The sequence below is a fragment of the Mchenga conophoros genome, linkage group LG15 (genome assembly GCF_057382185.1).
Source record: "Mchenga conophoros isolate Kocher_MC1m ecotype Shallow Benthic linkage group LG15, M_conophoros_male_GT1.1, whole genome shotgun sequence".
Classification (NCBI taxonomy): domain Eukaryota; kingdom Metazoa; phylum Chordata; class Actinopteri; order Cichliformes; family Cichlidae; genus Mchenga; species Mchenga conophoros.
The window spans coordinates 7,805,358-7,827,010 of NC_140540.1; the positions used below are offsets into that span (position 1 = coordinate 7,805,358).

The window sequence follows — 21,653 nt, forward strand, 5'->3', positions numbered from 1 at the left end:
GTGAAGACAAATGTGACATGCAAGGGAATAATTGGTAGCTGCTTCCTAAAACAGGGATGGGCAATTCATTTCTCAATGGGCCACATGAGAAACTGGGACTGCTGTGGAAGGCCACACACTAATATTGGTGAAACTGGGACTGTTGTGGAGGGCCACACACTAATATTGGTGAAACTGGGACTGTTGTGGAGAGCCATATGCCAGTATTGGTGAAACTGGGACTGTTGTGGAAACCACACACTAATATTGGTGAAACTGGGACTGTAGTGGAGGGCCACACACTAATATTGGTGAAACTGGGACTGTTGTGGAGGGCCACACACTAATATTGGTGAAACTGGGACTGTTGTGGAGGGCCACACACTAATATTGGTGAAACTGGGACTGTTGTGGAGAGCCATATGCCAGTATTGGTGAAACTGGGACTGTTGTGGAGGGCCACACACTAATATTGGTGAAACTGGGACTGTTGTGGAGAGCCATATGCCAGTATTGGTGAAACTGGGACTGTTGTGGAGGGCCACACACTAATATTGGTGAAACTGGGACTGTTGTGGAGGGCCACACACTAATATTGGTGAAACTGGGACTGTTGTAGAGGGCCACACACTAATATTGGTGAAACTGGGACTGTTGTGGAGAGCCATATGCCAGTATTGGTGAAACTGGGACTGTTGTGGAAAGCCACACACTAATATTGGTGAAACTGGGACTGTTGTGGAGGGCCACACACTAATATTGGTGAAACTGGGACTGTTGTGGAGGGCCACACACTAATATTGGTGAAACTGGGACTGTTGTAGAGGGCCACACACTAATATTGGTGAAACTGGGACTGTTGTGGAGAGCCATATGCCAGTATTGGTGAAACTGGGACTGTTGTGGAAAGCCACACACTAATATTGGTGAAACCGGGACGGCTGTGGAGGGCCACATACCAATATTGGTGAAACTGGGACTGTTGTGGCACAACAATATTGTTGTGCAGCCCTCCAAAACAGCCCCAATTTCTCATGTGGCACCTTGGACAAAATAAATTGTTAATGCTTGTCCTAAACTGTATGCCTTATTATCTATTGTAATCCAAATGGGAATGTATTTTACAAAATTTTGCAAATTCTTACAAAATTGAAATCATGTTGTATTAGGTAAGCCCTGAAACCTATGATCGGGGCATGAACCTAATGAGTTTAGATCATAAATCAAGTGAAAAGTAAAGTTATATTCCTATACACTTCTATATATTCTGACTTCCCTTTATAACCAGGGGTCGTGTTCGTCTTCATTTTCATCTTTTATATACAGTCTATGGTCATACTTTTAATATACTGTGCTTCACAAGAGCAAGAAAGAAAACTTAATATCAATATGGATGCAGAACATCAATGACATACAAATAAATTTAGATCACGTGTTCGCTAAGTTTTAAGATTTGTGAAGACTGAGAAGTTAAAGCTGAAGAAGATGAGCAAGGTATTAAAGGAGAGATTGGCTGTGGAAAGTTAATGCCCCCTGACCTGCTGGTGATGTCATAAGGGGCAAGTATGGATTAGCTGGATGAGGATGTGGGTGCCTCCTATGTGTTGTTATTAGATTTAACACCGTTGGCAAACGGGATTCAGTCAAACACTTTTTTGTGGTTTGATTAGTAGAAAAAAATGAGCTTTCATGCAGGCATATTTGTTCCACTCACATGTGAGAGTTACAACACACATCAGAACTGAGTGTAAGTTTTCACAGTGGAATGTGCTGACAACCAGAGGGCCAAGAATAGCTTTTGTGGATAACAAAACAGATATTCACGCACACCTCCTTCCTGTTCCTCTGAACAGCCCATCTCAGTTTGATAAACAGGGAGTAGTCATATTTATTTTTTGCCTCTTACATCAGACCATCTTCCTTTGAAGGGATATGGACTTCCACATGAGACGCTTTTACAGGTTCCTAAAATGCACCCTGCATACATACAGGTGGTTGAGAAACAGAGAAATCCAGCCGCTGATCCAGACTGATCCTTGTTAGCGTGGTTTAGTGTTTAGTATAAAGAATCCCAACACTCCTCGGATATTGCGACAAATATACACATGGTGCTACTAACAGCACTGTGGCGTTATCTTTCCTCTGTCCGGATGCTTTTCTCAGAATGCTGATTAATGCTGAATGATTAACACCCCTAAGAAAAGGTAACTCCAGCCGGGAGGAAGTAGAGATTAGACAGTAAGACAAAACAGAAAGGTGGGGGCTAGTCAGGGAATTGTTGCACCATTGGCCATATTTCTTAGAAACATAAACCATTAAACCATAAAAACACAGAATCACATAGTTTCTGCTTTATAACATCTATTTTCAAAATAATTTTCACATTTCCTAAAATACTAATTTTTACTGTTCTGAGTAGCACTAGCAACTGTAGAAATGGGGACTAAACAAAGCTTAATCAAATCCTGCCTGAGGTCTATGTGTCTTTTAGCTGTGTTTTTAATATGGCTCTGACTCTCCCCATTAAACCTCACAGCTCCTCTGTCTCTGGCTTTACTACGGCCTCCCCAGGGAAGAGCGGCATTACGATACACGATGAAGCGCATTACGAGGGCGCTTACAGCCAGAGTTACGAGGGGCAGTTCCCATTTCATGGAGGTCCAGGAGTCCCACAAGGCATCTGGAGGAATTTATGAGGGAGGAGGGAAAGCAAAGAGAAGAGAGGGCTGAGAGGTAGACTGGGATGCTGCTGATGCCCCCACCCCTCCCCCGCCACGCACCCATCCCATTAAAAGCAGCTAATTTAGAAGAAGGGCAGAGACAGTCCTGCTCACAAGAACACAGTGGCATGAGCATAAATATGGCTGCTGCTGACTGACATGTTTAAACACAAACACGTGTAAAGATGCTATTATTCTGTATATCAATAACTTACAAGCACATTTATACACAGCTGCAATGACCAGATGCTGTTGTGTGCTTAGCAACGAAGAGGTGGTATTAAATTATCATTGCACTTTATTGCAACCTGGGTCGCATTTTAGCAATTGTTACCCATTGTTTCTATTGGTTTAGCATTAGACCAAAAAAAGTAGCTGGAGTCATCTGAGAAGTTGACAAACCAAACCAAACCAAAAGAGAGGCTGCCCGAAATTATGATAATCTGTCAGCAGACAGGCCATAATATATGCTCTCTAGGTTTTATATGATGGACATTAAGTCTTGAAATTTGTGAGACAGCGTACGTCACGGGAGAGTAGAAACTTGTCGGGCTACTCCCTTATTCCCAGCAGATAGATCCACATATTTGATTTGGCACAGATTTTTACGCAGGATGCCCTTCCTGATCCAACCCTCCAAGGCGTTTGTGTTTCGTCAAGGCCTCAAACTTGGAACATTTCACTTCTCAGTGAACAACACAATGAGCTATCAAATTCCACCGACAGCATCTCTGACTGCTCATATTCACTGAATTTGGGATCTAATCATTTATTTTGCAGACAGAGAAAGTTAGATCCACTTTTATGGAATCTAATGAGAACTTTCTGTGAAGCCCATCAACCTGCAAACTGCGTTTAACATTCAGAGGAGGATTGCAAATGCAAAGAGGTAACGGTATATCTGTTGCAGCAGCCATTGTTGTGTTATGAGCCTATGTTTTTAAGACATAACTCTTAAGGAAGAAAAAGGTCTTTAATTTTAAAAAGAAAATGGTAAAATCAATATAGAGATGAAATCAAACCAGAACAGTGCTGACCCAGAAGAAACAGAACCTTTACTAAGGAAAAAACAAACGCCAATAGCAATAAAGCAGCATGGTGAGTTTTTTGTTAGACCCTGCATGATGCACAGAGGTTGACATGCCTCTGATGCACAGGATTGGTCCGTTTTCTGGGGATCAGTGAAGATAATGCAATGGGTAACTACATCCCTCTTGTATTCTGCCTGTCACCAAAACATAATAAATGAGAAAATAAAGAGAAAAAGCACAGGTTCAGAAAGGTAGCTGACACTTCCCTCGCGTCTTCCACTTTGACCCACATGCCTTTGAAGATTAGAACGCCATCTTTCTAGCTTTCATACGTGGAGATTAAAATGGATGAAGCTATCACAACTGTGTACCCAGCTGAATTAATCCATAGTTTGAAAACACTGAATAAAGGTTTTTGATTTCAATATGGCTCTTGTGAATTACATGGTGTGTGATGCTGACAACAATGCCTAATAATTCTATTTACTCTCTCTTATGCCTTGGATTTCACCCCCCACCCACCCATTCATGCGTTTCATCAGCTCCCCTCTCTCTTCCTTATCTTCTCGTGGACATACGCAGAAGGCAACGAGTGGCCGGTACTGTAGGAGGTCGCTAATGTTTTCCTTTTTGAGTCACTTCTAAATCTGGATAATATGTCACACCGCAGGCACATAGTGACACTAAAGGAGCACCTGACCACACTCACAGAGTACCAGTGGAACATATTTACCACTGTCATCTCATGTTTTTGAGCATGTATGATGAAATTTTGCAGGGTGGACCTTAGCTATAGAAAAAAGGCAGGAACATGAAAGCTCATTGCTAAACTTATTTGATGTATTGTATTGTAGTAGTATTTAATAAGTATAAATACTCTGTAAGGTGACTGGGATCTGTTAGCACAGATCCTATAATTCTGATGTAAGAAGTGGCAGAATGTTATTGATTACTGCAAAACAGCAGGCTCAGTAGGCTTTAATAGGTAACTTATCCCATTCTAGTTTAATCTGCCCTTAAACTCTCTTCTGTTTTACATTTGATGCAGCTCACAGCGCGCTCTGTTATCTTAATAGCTGCTGCAGCACTGCTCACACACCTACACAAGTTGGCACATGTCCATAGGCTATTTCAGAGGAAGACTCATGAAGCAAAGACTGACACAGATGAGCAGTTATTAGCTTTCTCCTCCCTCTCTAAGATACAGCTCTGCATTGTTCAAACTTGTGTTTACCACACATACAAATTACCTACACACACGCACCTCGTAGCCGGAACAGAGGGCTTGAAGTTTAACTGTCAGAAGTTTTAGGTTTCATTTGAGTTTACACAACTACTGTCAAGGGTTTACTAGGTTATTGTTTAGAGGAATGCACTACAAAGTAATTGCAGTCAGACTTGTATTAGGCTTCACTCTCTTTCTCAACTGTCTGAAAGAGGAGATTTGAAATTCTGCCACCGACTGATCGATCTCAGAAAAAAAGGCAGCTCGAGTAAGGTTTTGACAAGGATCGGAAAAGGATTTTTTTTTTAGGATATAGCTGACCTTCTCTCAACATGCCCACTGCCAGACATTTCACAAATCGACAAGCCTGGCAAGATTTCCGTCTTCTCTTGGTGATTTCACATTCATTGGATGCTGGACAGCTGTATTCGATGTTACCTGGAGGATAACAAGTGAGAAGGGGGGAGGGGGGGGGGGACTTAGTAGTTGCTTTGCAAACAATGAAGCAGCAATTCAGTATTACTCATTGTCACTGCTATCTCAATGTTAAGTCTGAGAAAATGTTGAGATTACACAGCAAACCTCACTGGCATCTGTAAAGGATCTAAACTGAGGTACTTTTGAGAAACAGAATTTTTTTTCAAAAGGAAATGTTATAATTTAAACCAAGGCTGAGATACTTAGACTTAGAGCTTTTTATTATCATTGTGCAGTCTCTTGCACAGCGAAATTGGGTAGATTGGGTAGATACGCTGACTTTAAGGTTGTAGTTCTTTAGACTGTTCCTTATTTGCACCATGTTGGATCTCAGGTTTTCTGTTATGTATTTGTGGTCTTACCCCATAACCGACTGATTACCCTAACAAGTTAATTTCACTATAAAGTTGTGGTGAATTATACCAGAGGGTTAATGTATTTGTGGTCTCGACTTGTAACTGACCCTGATTACCCTGATAAGTGATCCTGATTACCCTATTAAGTAAATTTCACTATAAGGTTGTGGTAAATGTCCACATTTTAAAAAAATACAAAACCATACATGTTCTCCACACTAACTGGCAACCCAAGGTGTATGTTAAGTCTGATGGCTTTCTGCCAGTTGGGGGTGCTTTTAGCTGCCACCCTTGATCAGCGATAGGAAGTATCTGATGAGCCAGATCTGCTTTGTCTGATGCGACAGCCAGTGAAGCTTGCTCTGTGAACTCATCTAGAGTAGCCAACTTCTAGAGGCCTAAACTAAACGCTTCCTGTCAGGCTCCTGAGCTGGGCCAAGAGGGGACAATCCCTTTAAAACACACAAACTGCATGCTGCCGGCTCTCCTTGCTGACTTCCTTCAGGGCTGAAGCGATTGCGCACACATGTCAAGCTTTAAACCTAAACTCAGCGATGTTGACTATACACACAGTGGTCTAAGTATAACTGCATATCAGCTGCTTGCGAGCAGATCTTTATTTAAAGCCTTTCTGCAGTTTTGAAGGCGGAAGCTTGTGAGCTAACTGATCAGGGCTTGTTTTTCCCAAAACAAATGATCAGGGAACATCTACACCTTGTTGCTCCTAAAACAGGTTTATATGATGCAGGAAGGCATTATCAGCCATGCTAATCACAATAAATGCTGAGCGTGTTTGTGAAGGTGTGTTTTATATACAGTGCCAGTCTCACCCTGGATGGTCCTCTTAAAGAAGGCCTTACAAGCTTCACAAGAGGCCACACCATAGTGGTAGCCAGACGCCACGTCACCACACACTAGACATAGGCGCTTGGCGACAGAGCCCAGCATGAATTCGCACTTGACTTGGCCTTCTTCCTCACCAAACCTCCTGGAGAGAAAAAGGAAGAGTAAAAATAAGGGTAATACATAGATATAGTAATAATATCATTTCACATACAAAATGGAGTAAAACAGATGAAATAAAGGAGAATATGATACATACACCAACCTATTTGCTCCTCCATTACTGGCCAACCCCGCTGTGTGACTAAAGAGGCCTGGTGAGTCCTGCCCATTATTGTGATTGTGGCCTTTGGTGAGAGGACCGTAGCTGGAGTTTGTGTCCGAGGAAGAGCTTCCAGGACTGGGCTGGGCCGGGCTGACATCACCCTGAGAGCTGGGGCTGGGGCTGGAAGGCTCACGCTTTATAGAAGAGGGACAGGTGGGGTCCAAGCCCCTCACTGACATCCTGTCCAGATGCCTGGAGACCAAAAAAAAAAAAAAAGAAAAAAGAATTTAATACATATGATGTGTGTATGCATCTTATTTTAATATATATCTATGTTGGAGAATTTGAAGTCATCTTTATTTAATGAGTCACTTTGATATTGCTATTAATATTTGCAGCTGACCTTCAGGTCGGTGGGCTTTGATTAGTTTTATATTAGTTTTATTAGTTCTGGCATCATCTACACAGATAGCAATCGTGTAATGAATATACTTGAAATTAATATATGGATTCACATCTCTTCACAAACACAGGTATGTATTTGTTGGCTAAAAGGTTTAAAAAAAGAATGAGAAAGGCCATAGTTTCTGTTGAATACATCAGTTTTTTAATTTCACAAATCCACAACGCTTCAACAACACCACATACCAGTTTCCACATCCGTCCGAGTGTTAGAGAAACCAGCCGTTTGTGATTTCCCCCATATGCAAAGCTGCTGTTCATTACACTGCTTTGTTTTCAGAGAAGCGATTGCTTAAGCAAACCTAGGAAAATAGCTAAACCAGCAATCATCCACACCGTCATGTTCAATCCAAATATACTCACATTCCTTCCACTTTTATTGCCTATTGTCTTCAATCTATTTTCTCTTTGTTTCTCTCATTTACCAAATTTGACCTGATAAACTGCCTGAAGCCTACACCAGATACAACAACTGAGCAGGTGTTTTTTGTAAGAAATATAAAGTGGAAAGTACAGCTTTTGTTAGAAGTCAATCCTTAACTAAATGAAAGAATGTATTTATATATTTAAATAAAATCTTTCCATTATTAGTTATATAATAAAAGCTGGAAATAAATCTTCTCCTAGGCCTGCATGTTAAAGTGTGTATCATGGCTCTATTATTGGATTAGGATGTGACCACAACAGACTCTCTGTCACCATGCCGAGGAGAAAAAGCATTTGAAACCAGCTGAAGCGTACAGTAGGCTTGCAGGCATGTGATCTGCGCTCACACACACACCTGCGCACACGCTCGCTCGCATTGTGGCGTCAGACTTTTGTGCGTGGATGTAAAAATAAAAAACGTAGTCTTCACCGCATACACTTCAGATTCCTACGATCGGGAACACACTACACCTCCTGGCACGCACATTCTTACGGACACATTGTCAAAGCATGTGTCTTCATAAACACCCTAACACTTACATTGCATGCAGCTCTTTGACGCCAGGCCTAACTTCCAAAACAAAAACCCCAAAAAAGAAAACTGCTGTACACACACCCCACACACTATCCGTACATCTCTCCCACTCTATTCTTGGCTTGTTGAGTTTGAGGTCCAATTCAGCCGGTTTCCTGCCATGTAAATCAGCAGCTTCCAATCACAACTTATTTGGTAGGCAAAAAGACTGGCTGCTTTTAACCACCCACTGAGTAAACCATGGCCACGCGCTACTGACCCCTCTACAAGCCCACAAAAACATACACGGACACGCACAGTAAGGCACTGAGCAAGACAACTAAGGTCTTGATAGGAAAACCAAACAACTGTACCAGTGTTATCACAGCGACTGCTGCCTTCAAAGAGCTTGGAAATCAAAGCTCAACTGCTTTGGTGCAGTAGAATAAATCCAAAGTAGCAGAATCAAAGACGTTCGAGCACCAAAAACTGTGGCTGAGCTTTTAACCAAGTTGCCTTCTCTAAATCAAATTACAACCTTTAGAAATACTGTTGCAGTTTGGCAACTTTTGCCCATTTACATATCAGAGTAGCATCGCCGTTCATTTGCAATCCTGTTACTCTTGTCTTCCAGCAGATAAAAAGTCTAGGATACACTCTCCTCTGAGCCCAAGCTGCTTTGCTCTCCCACAGCCACCTGCAGCTGGAAACGACCCCACACGGTGCTGCAGAGTGGAAGAATTTTCACCGCAGTACTTTTCAAAAAAAAGTGCTATTTTTACAATAAAATACTGTTGCTTATGGTGCCTTAAATGTTTAATTTTATCCTTATGATGCCATTTTGCTCCTGCACTCCCCGCCGCTGCATCTCCACCCTCTCCAATCCAATTCAAAGACTATAATAACAGCACAGTGAATAGATTTCAGTTTCCTTTTAAAATGACTCACTGGTAGTCTCAATGGCTATCCATCACAGGTGTCCATAATGCTGTGTCGAGTCCCTGACAGGTACAGAGTGAGGCATTTTGCTTTCATAATGAAATTGCATTAGAGTGGGGTGATCAGATGTGATGTGATATTCACTCTGACAGATTACTAATCTACAACTCCACATAAAAGCCCATCAAAAAACGGTTGGTGCAGCTTGTACAGCTCAGTGCAGCAGGGACAAATCATTGTGTGTGTGTTTGGTTGGGGTGGGGTATTCAAAGTTATTATACCAGTATCCAAAACAACTCTAACTGCATCTTGGCAACAGCAACAAGAAGACAAAAAGACGGAGAGACCGACAAGAGGCGGGAGGAAATTACACGGGAGGCAGACAGATAGAGGGAGCGTGAAAAAACCAGAGAGGGACGGAGAGAAAAGGGGCAGTCCTGAGGCTCATTAACCTGGGGGGTAAGGGAGGGGGGGTACTTTCTTTGAAAAGGAGCAAAGTCATAATGCAGACAACAATGACCCGGCTGCGTGGAGGCAGGGAATGAGATTGAGGGGAAAATAGGGAGGGAAGAAAATCTCAAAAACTGATCACAATACGCTAAGAAAATAGAGCAAAATAGATTTATTTAAAAGCCTCGAAGGAAGAGAAGTCTTTGTTTAATACTATAAAACCTCCCCAAAAACTTCAAGGGCCTGTTGACTAACCTTTTAGCTCCAAACCTTAGGGAGAGCGATTGAGGTCAGCGGGGTCTCAGCAGTGTTTTTATTACTAATGAGCCAGAGATGAGCAGGGATCAGAGGCACCCCGAGCGGCCGTAAGAGCCTTAGTCAGGCTTTGGATGAAGCACAGAGATGCGGCACCCGTGGCTGGAGCTTGGGTCGGCGGGAAACATGGATAGCGTGCCATTCACAGGGATCATCTGCAGCCGCCATCACCTTTTCTAACGTTCCTTATCCGGTTGCTTGTGTCACAAACAATCAGGGAAACAGCGCACTCACATGTCTGCTAGATTTCTGTCTTCGTTCCCGCGCTCTCCCGAGGAATCTTACTCTAAATCAAATATTCGATCACATTGATTACGCCGCCGTGATGATAATGAACCAATTTTTTGTGTTTCTGTTTGTGATTACAGACAAAACAAGCAATCAAAAAAAAAAAAAAACCCTGCAAACTCGCAATCAAACAGCTGCTTGACTTTTCTTTTCCCATTTGCATTGTTCTTGTGGAGGATTTTTACCAGCCTTGGATGACACAAGCCACCACTAGTTACCTCTAACCTGGCCTTGCCTGCTTACCCTCACTATCAACAAACAAACAATGAACAATGGCAACTGTGATCAATCCAAACAAACCTTCACACTCATAAAAGTTTGATCTCAACGTACCCAAGGCACATAAAACGTTAATGAAAGTGTTCAAAGAGCAAGAGCTGGAAAGGACTGCAGGCCTAAATTAACATGAACGTGAACTCAAATATTTACACAACATCATGTCAAAAGAAGACAAGATGACACAGATAAGGGTGTGTGTGTGTGCTGATGTGTATTCTTCTGAACAGAACAATGAGAACAAGGTAAATGATCAAGACAAGATGAGCAACTTCTTTTTCTTTAAAGGTGGCGTAAACAGTGATGATGCTGCACCACAGAAAACACTTTTTTAACCCCCTCCCCCCGTCACCCTCTGCAATAAAGATTGTCACAGGCCACGTCTGTTTTGCAATAATGATTTGAGTATATCGCAAATACAGAGAAACAGTGAGTCAGTCGATGTGATGAAGCAGCTGTCAAGTATGGCGTGAACACAATCTTGGCTTCATCTGCACTTTGTACTGTTTGAGAGGACACCCTTCAGGTTCTGTGGAGTCATTCTGCTATAAGACAGTACTTACTCTGTGTTAGAGTGGTAGGTGAAACACTCCGGGAGGTAGAGGTCGACTAAATCCATGTGAACTCTGTCACCATGCTCTGAAGAGGAGGAAATGTTCTGTCCAGGGACGTCTGCTTCTGCCCGCCTCCTCCACCTTCCCTGGATCTGTCCTGTCCTTCTGCTCGACAGCTTTTATGCGCTATTATCTATCACTGCACCGTTTCTCACTTTCTATATATTTGGCCTCAAAAGTTTGTCTCCATCTACTGCCTTTCCCTCTATTGTATCACACTATCAGCTCCACTCATTCTCCCTGCGTCTGTATTCCTGTCACTCACTCTTCTCACCAACAGCCTCTGGCTGCCTTTGAAGTCCTGACTGTTGTGACTGGAAGCTGTGTGTGACAAGGGTCTCCAAGTAAAAGCCAGCCCTCAAGAACACCCAGCCACACAATTTGAATGGCCATCCCCCAGAAGGTTGAGCTTGCAACTGATTGGCTGCCCTCTAAGCCAATGAGAGACATGGCTACTGGGGCAGGTGGATAAATGGAGAGGATGACTTTAACATGTTTTAGTTATGAGAAAAATCCAAATATGTAACAGGTATTATTTACTGTTGTATTGCTACTTTAGATTAAAAAGACACTAAATATATCACAAATCTCTTAATATGCATATTAGTGTACATCTTATGGGATAATCTTTATATGGTTCTCTCAAAGCATCGTAACAACAACAACTACAGACAACTACAGGACATTTAAATTGCAATTCAATAGTGTGTGTCCAGTTTCTGCAGCTTATCAGATATATTTAGTCTAATTTGGTTTGAAGTTAGAATGAAAGAACTATGATCAGTAGTTGGTTTATATTTTAAGCAAAAACCTTATATACATATTGAATATTTCTAGGTTCAGGAAATAAGAAGTAAACCAACACTGAAAATGATTTTTAGATGCTGCATTACTCATATCCATTTTTTTAAAAAAAAATCTATAACACAGTAGGTGTTACCAGCCATGTAAAATAATTTCTAAATGCTGAGCTGAAAAATGTCTTCATTCCCCTCCATCAATCAAAACAGGCGGCGCAATAAACAAATATATGAATGTCTACTCACACAAAGACATTTGCACGATTTCTACCTTGGCCTTAACTGACTTACTGCTGTTCTAATGAGCTATACCTGGAAGCCTAACGTGATGGCTTTCGCTCGCTAAGCACATGTGCATACAAGATAAGGAAACACAGTAGTTGTCCAGCACAGCAAAAGGCAAAGTTAAAGGATTATATGGTTAAAAGAAACAACACAGCACAGTAAATACAAGAAGAGATTTAACAAAAAAACAAAGTATCTCGACGTTAATGTCAGTGCTCTGATCATGTAAAGTTGTGGTCAGAAATTTACATATACTCATCATCGGCATGAATGTCGTGGTAATTTACTGTTCTTTGTCCCAGTTGGAACAGGTGGCTTTAGTGAACAAGTTTTAACTTATTTTCTATAATACACAGAGGGTCAAAAGTATACATCTCTTTTAACTTGACAAGGCCTTGTTAACATCTTGTTAGCGATCATGATTGACTATAGCCGAAAAGGATTTGTTTGACAGCACTCATTGGATCGACCTATACCCAGAATGATGGGAAAGTCCAAGGAACTCGGGAAAATCTAAGACTGAGTACTTGTAGATTTACACAATGTGGGAAGATTTCTTAGAGCCATTTCTAAACTGCAAATTCTAAGATCATCAGTGCAAACTATTTTATGCAAGTACAGATTATTTGGCAACACTTTGTCAAGGTCAGAGGACCCAAACTGTCACCTTCAGATGAGAGGAAATTGGATAGGATGTTCAGAAACAACCCAACAAAGCTTAAGCCTCCCATGAACTGGAAACTCCTTGAACCCCTGTGTCACCCTATACAGTGAAGTGCCATTACCATTGACTGAGAGGATACCGACCGAGAAAGAAGCCAGCGCTCCAAAATTGACACCTTAAAGCTCAACTGAAATTTTGCAGGTACCCACATAGTCAAATGGCTTCTGGAGAAAAGTTTTATGGTTAGACAAGAAAAAGATTGAGCTATTTGACTACAGTGACAAGAGGTATGCTTGGTGAGGTGAGGCGAGGTGAGGCTTTCAAACATAAGAACACTGTACCAGCTGTCAAGCATGCTGGTGGTAGTATCACGCCCTGGTGCCAGATGTTTCGGTGCCAGTGGTACTGGTACACTGCACAAAATGGATTTAATAATGAAAGACGACTATCTGCAAATTCTTCAAGTTCAGCTCAATTCAACAGCTAGAAACCTGGACACAGTTTAGTCCAACAGGACACACATCAAAACTTGTTTTGCAATGGATAAAGCAGGCTAACATTAAGCTTCTGAAAAGGCATTGCCAAAGCCCTGACCTCAACTACGTTGGAAATTTGTGGACTATGCTCGAAAGCTGGGTTTGTGCCAGAAAACCAATCAATTTAAATGAACTCTACCAATCCTGCCAAGACGACTGATCAAATATCCAGCCAGAATTATGCCAAAAGTTGGGTAGTGGCTACAAAAAGCATCTGATCAAGCCGTAACTTGTTAAGGGAAATTTAAGCAGATATGTTTATATACTTATTAAAAATCATCATCAATCATTCCAAAAAGTACCATGACATTCATGCTCACGATGAGTGTAAACTACCCACCACAAGTACAGGATGTAGCATGATGCTATATCAGAAATCCATCACAACTTTGCTTTATATTGTAAGTTTCTGCACAATACAATAATCAAAGTATTAAAACAGTCAGTCCTCTAATGAATCCTGCCATTCGTCCTGAGAGAGTGAAGCTACTCTAAGTAGCTCAAGGGTTAGATGGGTCTTAGGCAACGCGTGGTAACTACATCCTAATCCACTTTAATGACAAAAACACACATGAAGAGGTCAACAAAAGTTCCTCTATGTGAAGACACACAAGAACACGTGTACACGCAGACATCTGCCATGTAGTGTGTTTGGTTATGCTGCGAGAGACAGATTTACTCACAGTCAGTGTAATCAGTGTTAAAATCAAAACATGTAATTTTAACATTGTAGTGTATTATACCGTGTGACCACATGGTTCCAGTTCTATCTGAATTAACATAGGACACAATAAGTTTCCTGTGGCAACAATGCAGCAGTTTAATGTTTTCCACCGATGCACAACACAGGTGTTGAACATGCATTTTACTTTTTCAGACCAGCTGATCTGACCTTTAGGTTTGAAAGGAAGAAACAACACAAACCCTTGGCCCATCTCGTCTTCTCTGATCGTCACGATGTCGTGTTAGTGCTCTGAGCCAACCCCCTGCTAAACTTCCACAGGAATGAAATCACCTGCGCTAATCTGTAGCTCAGATAAAAAGCCAGACAGCAGACTGCACGGAGTGGGACTTTATCTCATTATGCACCACATGAAACACCCAGCCAACACTAACACACTCTGCATTAAAGCAGCCTCATACACAGATATGTGTAAACAAACATATCAATGCAAGCGCATGCAAACACAAAGGGGAAAGTACATAAGAAAACCTGTGAAGGATAAAGAGTGTGATTTCCAACGTAGACAATTTTATCACAACCATAAAACACAAAAACCCAGACAAGTATCACGAGTCACATCTCCTTAAAGCTGATGTAAGAGATAAAATATTTTTACGCTGAGAAATTATCTTCTATAAACCATTTAGGAAACTTAGAGTTGACATTAAAATGATTTTTATCTGTTTAGTTTGGCTCAGAAAGGGTCAAGATTTTTTTCCCATATAATAAATGCAGAAGAATGAAAAGTTCAGGTTGAAATTAAACAACAGATTAATTATTTTATCAGCAGTTAATATTTTCCTTGGCAACAGCCGAGCATTCTCGAGACACTCAACAACAATAGTAGGGTTTGCCTGAGCCAAGTCATAGCGGCGTCAATTGAACCACTTGAAAGAGAAATGTTCAGATAATTTCCTTATGACTTTGTGCCACTGTATGAAAAGGTGCTGTTTGTTCACTTTGCAGTTGATGTTTTTAAGTTAGACAGATAAGATGTGGCACTCATTAACTTCAGTCAGTTGACTGAAAAATTACAATCAAACAGGTTTAAAGTAAGTTCTCATTCAGACAGCAAGTATTACATATTTCTAAGGTAAAAGAATATGTAAGCAGCCGACCTTTCCTCTGTAAATTGTAAAAACTTACCGTTAACTTTTTTAACTAATTGAAAATCTTATTCTATCCAGTATTTGTCCAAACTCTTTTTAAAACTACACAAGTATACAACCCATTTAAAACATTCACCGGTCAGTCTATTGAGTACACCTGTGCAACTGCTTGCTAACACAAATATCTGACCAGTCAGTCACAATGGCAGCAACTCAATGCATTTAGCTTTGTAGACATGGTCAGGACAAGCTGCTGAAGCTCAAACTGAGTATCAGGATGGAGAAGAAAGGTCATTTACATGACTTTGAATGTGGCATAGTCTGGGTATTTCAGAAACTGATTAGTTACTGGGATTTTCCCCAAAACAACAATCTATACAGTTTCAAAAGTCTTAAAAAAAAAAAAGAAAGAAAGAAAGAAAATATCCAGTGAGCAGAAGTCTTTAGGTTTAAAAAAATCCCTTCTCAGAGGTCAGAGGAGAATGGCCAGACTGTTTGAACTGATAGTAAGACAACAGTAACTCAAAATAACTACTCATTACAACCGAGGTATACAGAAGACCATCTCTGAAAGCACAACAAACTTAATATAGATGCGGATGGGCTGCGGAAGCAGTAAAAACCACACTAGTTGGCACTTCTGTCATATAAGAACAGTGGTTTAGACACTATAACCGACCTGAGTGTTGTTAATGACCATGTCCATCCTTTTATGACCGCAGCATCATATCGGCTCATATCATCTTAAACTGGTTTCTTGAACATGAAAATGAGCTCACTGTACTCAAATAACATCGGCAGTCACCAGAATCCAACCTAATAGAGCAAATTTTGGAAGTGGTTGTCATGGATGTGAAGCAACTGTGTGATGTTATCTGTGGACCAAAATCTCTGAGCAATGTTTCTAGCACTTTTGTCAAAAAGTCAAAAGGCGATCCAGCCTCTTACTAGCAAGGTGTACCTAACAAAGTGGCCAGCGATTGCATTTGAGTGTGCTTCATTTGAAAGGAGTTTCTTTTTTGGCCAGAAAAAATGAATTATTTTCATATACACACATATATATCTCCAAAGCTATCCCCATTGCTCTCAGTTGTACTTTTAAGCTTTTATTAGCAAATGTTAGCACACAGAAGCTAACACAGAAGCTAAACATACCATCTTTTTCATAACCACCAGGCTCTTTCTCTGCATAAACTGTTTTGGTTGTTCATTTTCAGCTAAACTGTGGCAATTTAAGAGTTAGAAGGTATGCTCACCGGAAATGACCGTGCAGTTTCACCATCAGATCCACCCTTTGATCATTAGTCCTATTTCAAAGCAGCAAGATGGTGAAAACAGCTGGAGGCTTCATAAAGGGACATTTAGGTGGGTTATTCCATCAGCATCAAGGCTAATTTATCAGTTTCTCGGCCTCGGGCTATTATAGCTGTCAACTTATATTCCATTGAGGCATCAATATTAATAAACCACATCAATGTAGTCTATGATTCATCAGCTAGTTAAAAAGCTAACTATTAGCCAGGATTTAAACAAGAAGTGACTAACAAAATGTAACTAATTTTTTTTTGACCCATTTGCCAATTTTGGCCCCTTTTTAACTATTTAAACAAAAACAAACAACAAATGACAAAACCTGACACTGAATAACAAACCAACTGGACAAACTTGGACAACGACATGAATGGAAGCAAACTGCAGCAAATGAAACCAAACACGCTGGGCTGCAGTTAAACATCAAAAGTATTTTTACACTGCTGAGCCTGAGCCGACGACAGGAGCTCAATATCTGCTCTGGAGGGATGCTGCATGTAACAAAGCACCCAGCTGTCAGGTATTGACCCCTCACACCAGATGCATCCAGTTTGTCTGAGAAACACGAAAAAGTATGGGTTAAACAGGCACACTGCATATGTGTGTATGCATGTTCTTCCCAAAAATCACAGCCACCGTCTCTCAGCCTCTGGGTCCAGCTGTCGCATTGACTTCCAAAACTGGACAGTCACTCTTCAGCTCCAAACCCCTCCGTCATGCACATTAGCATCAGCCCTCAGATCTAGTGAGTGTAATCTACTTAGTTTATATCTGACTCACAGTCATCCATCAATTACTGAGACAGTGGGAAAGACTATTGACACTGTGTGCAAACCCTGATGTCCCGCTGCTCCGACACAGCACCTCTCCGGCGCTTAAATGGGAGAGACGCATGAAAGTCAAAGGAGAGAAAGACAAAAGAAATAAGACTGAAAACAAATAAAGGAAACTGCAATGATAGCTCTGCCATGTGCTTTGTCGTTGGATGCCTTTAAATAGATGAATGGAAGGGAAATGATACATAAAATGACAGATTAAGTGGCAGATGAGCATTTGGAATCGGATCACTTTCCCTGTATTGATCTGTGGTACACTGCACAGGGATCAGAGGTCACACACACAAACGCATACATACATACATACACGCGCACACAGGCTTATGCCAGAAACCTGCGAAAGCCTCTGGGAGAAGCTAAAGCAACTATAGAAATGTCACTTAGAGCTGCTAGAACCTGCTGCAGCTATCCTTAGTGGGTCAGTGGTCTTGAAATGGTTTTTTTTTTTTTTTTTTTCACTTATCTAGAGATGTTAAGTCCCTCTGGGAGGGTGGAGGGGGTGAGCCATTCTGGGAAACATACACAGGAAAGCTTTCAGGAAGGCAGGATTTCATTAGGACTCATTTAAGAGTATTTTATGAATATTTGAGACCAAACGCACTGAGTAAGGGCTCGTGTTATTGGTTAAATGAATTGACTAGATTACCCCCTAGTGGAGGGATTGTGTGTGACATTTATAAAACGGGACACTGCTTTTAGCTGAACAAGTTTGATAAGGGATGATTATTCGAAAGCACCGTCAAGGTCCATCGAGGCGCGAGCTCAAAGTCAAATACGTCACTGGTCCGCCGTCCCGTCACCGTGCCATGTTGTCTTCTGGCAGGAGCCCATCTGGAGGTTCTTAGGGTGATTATGTAACCGAGCTTCTTCTAACAACATAATGTGGATTACTACAGCAAGTACCCTTTCATATTCTCAACAAGCAGCAGCCTATTGGATTAACTGCTCAGCTTCTGGCCTGTGGTCAGCCGCCTCTGTTTCTGTGCGCTTTCCGCTGAAAGGGGAAGAAAACAGAAAAAAACAAAAAAACAAGAACATCTCCCGTCTCTTCTCCTTCGCTGTACGTAATGCCCTTGAGCCTCGAGTCCTCCTGTGCATATTGTCGAGGAGGTTTGGTGCATAGCGTCATTTAGAAGTTACTTGACGTCTTCTCTAAATAAAGTATGCTTGGATTTCATTTACTTAATATGATCATTATTGAAATTCTGTCCTTGGAGATTGATTCTCCTCTTTTTCTCTGTGTTTTTTTAAACCAGCATCACAAAACCAAAAAGCTTAAAGTAATTAAATAGATTAAGTAGGGAAAGCTTAAGTATTTGGAGTTTCTGCATTTTCTTTCTTACTTTTTAAGTTAATAAACTTTTTTGTAAACTTGAACTTGAACTATTTAACTCTCATCCTACTGACACATTTAAATCACATGGACAACCAACCTATCTCTTACTATAGCATTATTAGCTATATGATTAATTTCATCTAAAGGAAAAAAATAGATTATTGTTACTTTTGCAAAATTACAATTAGCTTTCATATTTCATTGACCAAAAATCGAAACCTTTCTTTAATATAACTTGCAGCTTATATCCATATTATTACTTTAAAGCTTATTTACCATCTTTTGACTCTGGTATCAATTTCAAGTGAACATTATTTGTGTTGTATTTAAGTACACCAGTCATTTTGACCCGAATCAAAAATGAAAATAACGCACACAATGAGCCGGCTCCGAGACTTCATTTCTCCAGCTTGTCGTGGGTCTGCCTCGGGGCCTCTTCCAGGACATGCCTGAAACATCTTACCTAGAAGGCGTCCTAGCCGGATGCCAGAACCATCTCAGTTGACTCTATTTGATTAAGAGGTGTAGCGGATCTTCTCAGAGTCTGTCACTTGTAACTGTAATCTTATTTTTTCAGTCACTACCCACAGCTGACAGCCATGGGTGAGGGTGGAAATGTCGATCAGCCAGCCAGCTTCACTATCAGCTCTTCCTTTACCGTAACGGGCAGAAAACAGAGTCTACTACAGTAGAGGAGGGCAGATTGATAGATTGACCATTGTGAGGGGATTGATACTTTGTTTCTATCCTGTAAGTTCACTATGTAGTGAACTGTGTTATAATGGTGAAGTTCTTTAGAAATGAAAAATGTTCCTCAAACGTGCAGCATGTTCTGCACCAATATACCACTTCCCTCTTCTCTTACTCATATATATATATGTAAATATCCACTTAGGACAGCAATTTATTCCTGACCCATAGTGGACACTCCACCCTTTTCTAGCTGAGGACCATGGCCTCAGACTTGCAGGTGCTAATTCTCATCACGTCTCCTTCACACTCGTATACAACCTGCTGTAGGGCAAGCTGGAGGTCATCGTCCAATAAAGCCAACAGAACCACATCATCTGCAAAAAGCAAAGACATGTTCTGACAACTTTCTGTGTGAAACCATGAAGGTGATGAATGCGGTGATGGAGTCTTTCCTGTTTAAAATGCCCGACAGAGTACCATGACCCCCAACTGCATGCTGTATTTTGCTTTAATTCAGGACCCATGGCAAATATGACCTGTGAATAACTAGCTTCATTTATTAGAACTGCATAGATGGAATTTGCATAGATGGCAGAACTAATGTGGCATCATTAGGATCAAATTCATTGATAAAGCCATAAAACATTAGAATGATAGAAAAGAAAACAAGCCTGTGAGATATGACAAAAAAAGAGAATAAAATACGACCACAAAATGCATAAAGTTCATTCAAAATGCATAATTTCAGTGTGATAATAACAATAATAACAAGAAGAAAATAAGGAAATCTTCAAAATGCTTTCTCAGTCTGACATTGTCGACATTCAAATTGTTAATAGGAGTAATGTTAGCCTAGAAGACTATTATACATGTAGTCCTACATTGTTATTAATGTAATCAAGAAAGGCAGGAGAAAGGGAGTAAAAGCAGGCTAATCTTACCTGTTTATATCCCCGAGCCTTTCCTTTAGTAGAGTTTTAAAGTGCAAGATTTTTGCATGTATTTTCACTGTTCTATTGGTACTTTTACTCAAGAGTATTATCTTTGTCATTGGTGCTTTTTCACAAGTTGTTAACCCTCCTTTACACAGATGCACAGACACGGTTATCCGACCGGTCTCTGGTGAGGATCCACTGATGCGGGACCGGGGCACATTAAATCCTGGGAATCAGCATCTCACACACCTAATGCTGATGTCAGGAATTATTATAAACATTTCACATACCCACACACACACACAAACATACACAGAAACACCATGCAGCCCATCTCATCATCTCACTTACATCTCCACAGGTGGCAAATTTTACCCTCGAGCTCAATGTCAGCATGTCTGCATAAACAAATCAACGCAAAACGCACATAGAGTGAAAGAGCTTATCCTGTCACATTATCTGTTTTTTTCCCTCTACCACAGCTTTATGAATTCACCCTCTGGCTCTCCGTCTATCTGCCCATCCGCCTCAAACCCAGCCAAACCCCAATTTATCAGCAGCTCCACAGGTGAGCCTCGTCTCATTTCACAACGGTGTCTCGTACCACGTCGAGCTAATGCCAGGTCTCTTCCTTCAGTTATTTCACCTCCTTCCCTCTTCACACTGTGCTTCTGTTCTTTCTTTCCCCTTATACACCTCTGGTATATTTCAGCTTTTGAGGTGAGATGTGACACAATTAAACGTCTCCCCTTCCTGCCCAACTCTTTCACCAGGCATCGGGGGTGGGGTCCTTGCGGTGACCCCACCTTCCGGTCATCCCCTCAGCCCGCTCAGCACAGCGCACTTAATCCCGGCCGTGCCAAGGTAGACCAGTCAAAATGTAATTTTCTGCAAGATTACACATGATAATGACTCGCTTTGGAGGGCCGCCATAAATAATGACTTCCAATTATAGATGCATAACTATCGATCTGTCAACAGAAGCACCGAGGAAGAAGAGAGAAGCCCGGGGGTTGGGTGGTGGTGGTGGTGGGGGCAGAGCTGGACAGATGTTGTGTTTACTGACATTTTTTTTTTTTTTTGGGGGGGGGGGGGGGGGGGGGGTAGCATGCAGACAAAAAAAGAAAAAACAAAACAGAGGACGCTGCCGCAGACACACTTAACAACTGCCCAACCGCTTTACAAAGTCTTACATGAAGGCTCAGAAGCAAGTGTTGATGTGAGCCAATAAAATAAAATTTAAA

The 21,653-nt window shown here is 41.2% G+C and overlaps 1 protein-coding gene across 5 annotated transcripts in view; it reads right to left on the reverse strand.

Annotated features, from left to right (window-relative positions):
• LOC146557667 (estrogen-related receptor gamma-like) overlaps positions 1-21,653 on the reverse strand; it is a 33,941-nt gene that overhangs the window by 11,764 nt on the left and 524 nt on the right. For 2 of the 5 annotated variants that reach the window (XM_085247074.1, XM_085247072.1), the window contains exons 1-4: positions 11,130-11,509; positions 6,891-7,148; positions 6,619-6,776; positions 5,277-5,393 (exon numbers count right to left, since the gene is read on the reverse strand). In XM_085247074.1, coding sequence (XP_085103200.1) covers positions 5,277-5,393; positions 6,619-6,776; positions 6,891-7,148; positions 11,130-11,185 — 589 coding nt within the window. In that variant the 5' untranslated portion in view covers positions 11,186-11,509. Of the gene's footprint in view, positions 1-5,276; positions 5,394-6,618; positions 6,777-6,890; positions 7,149-11,129; positions 11,510-21,653 lie in introns of those variants that run through there. The other 3 variants (XM_085247077.1, XM_085247075.1, XM_085247073.1) reach the window with 2 other exon arrangements.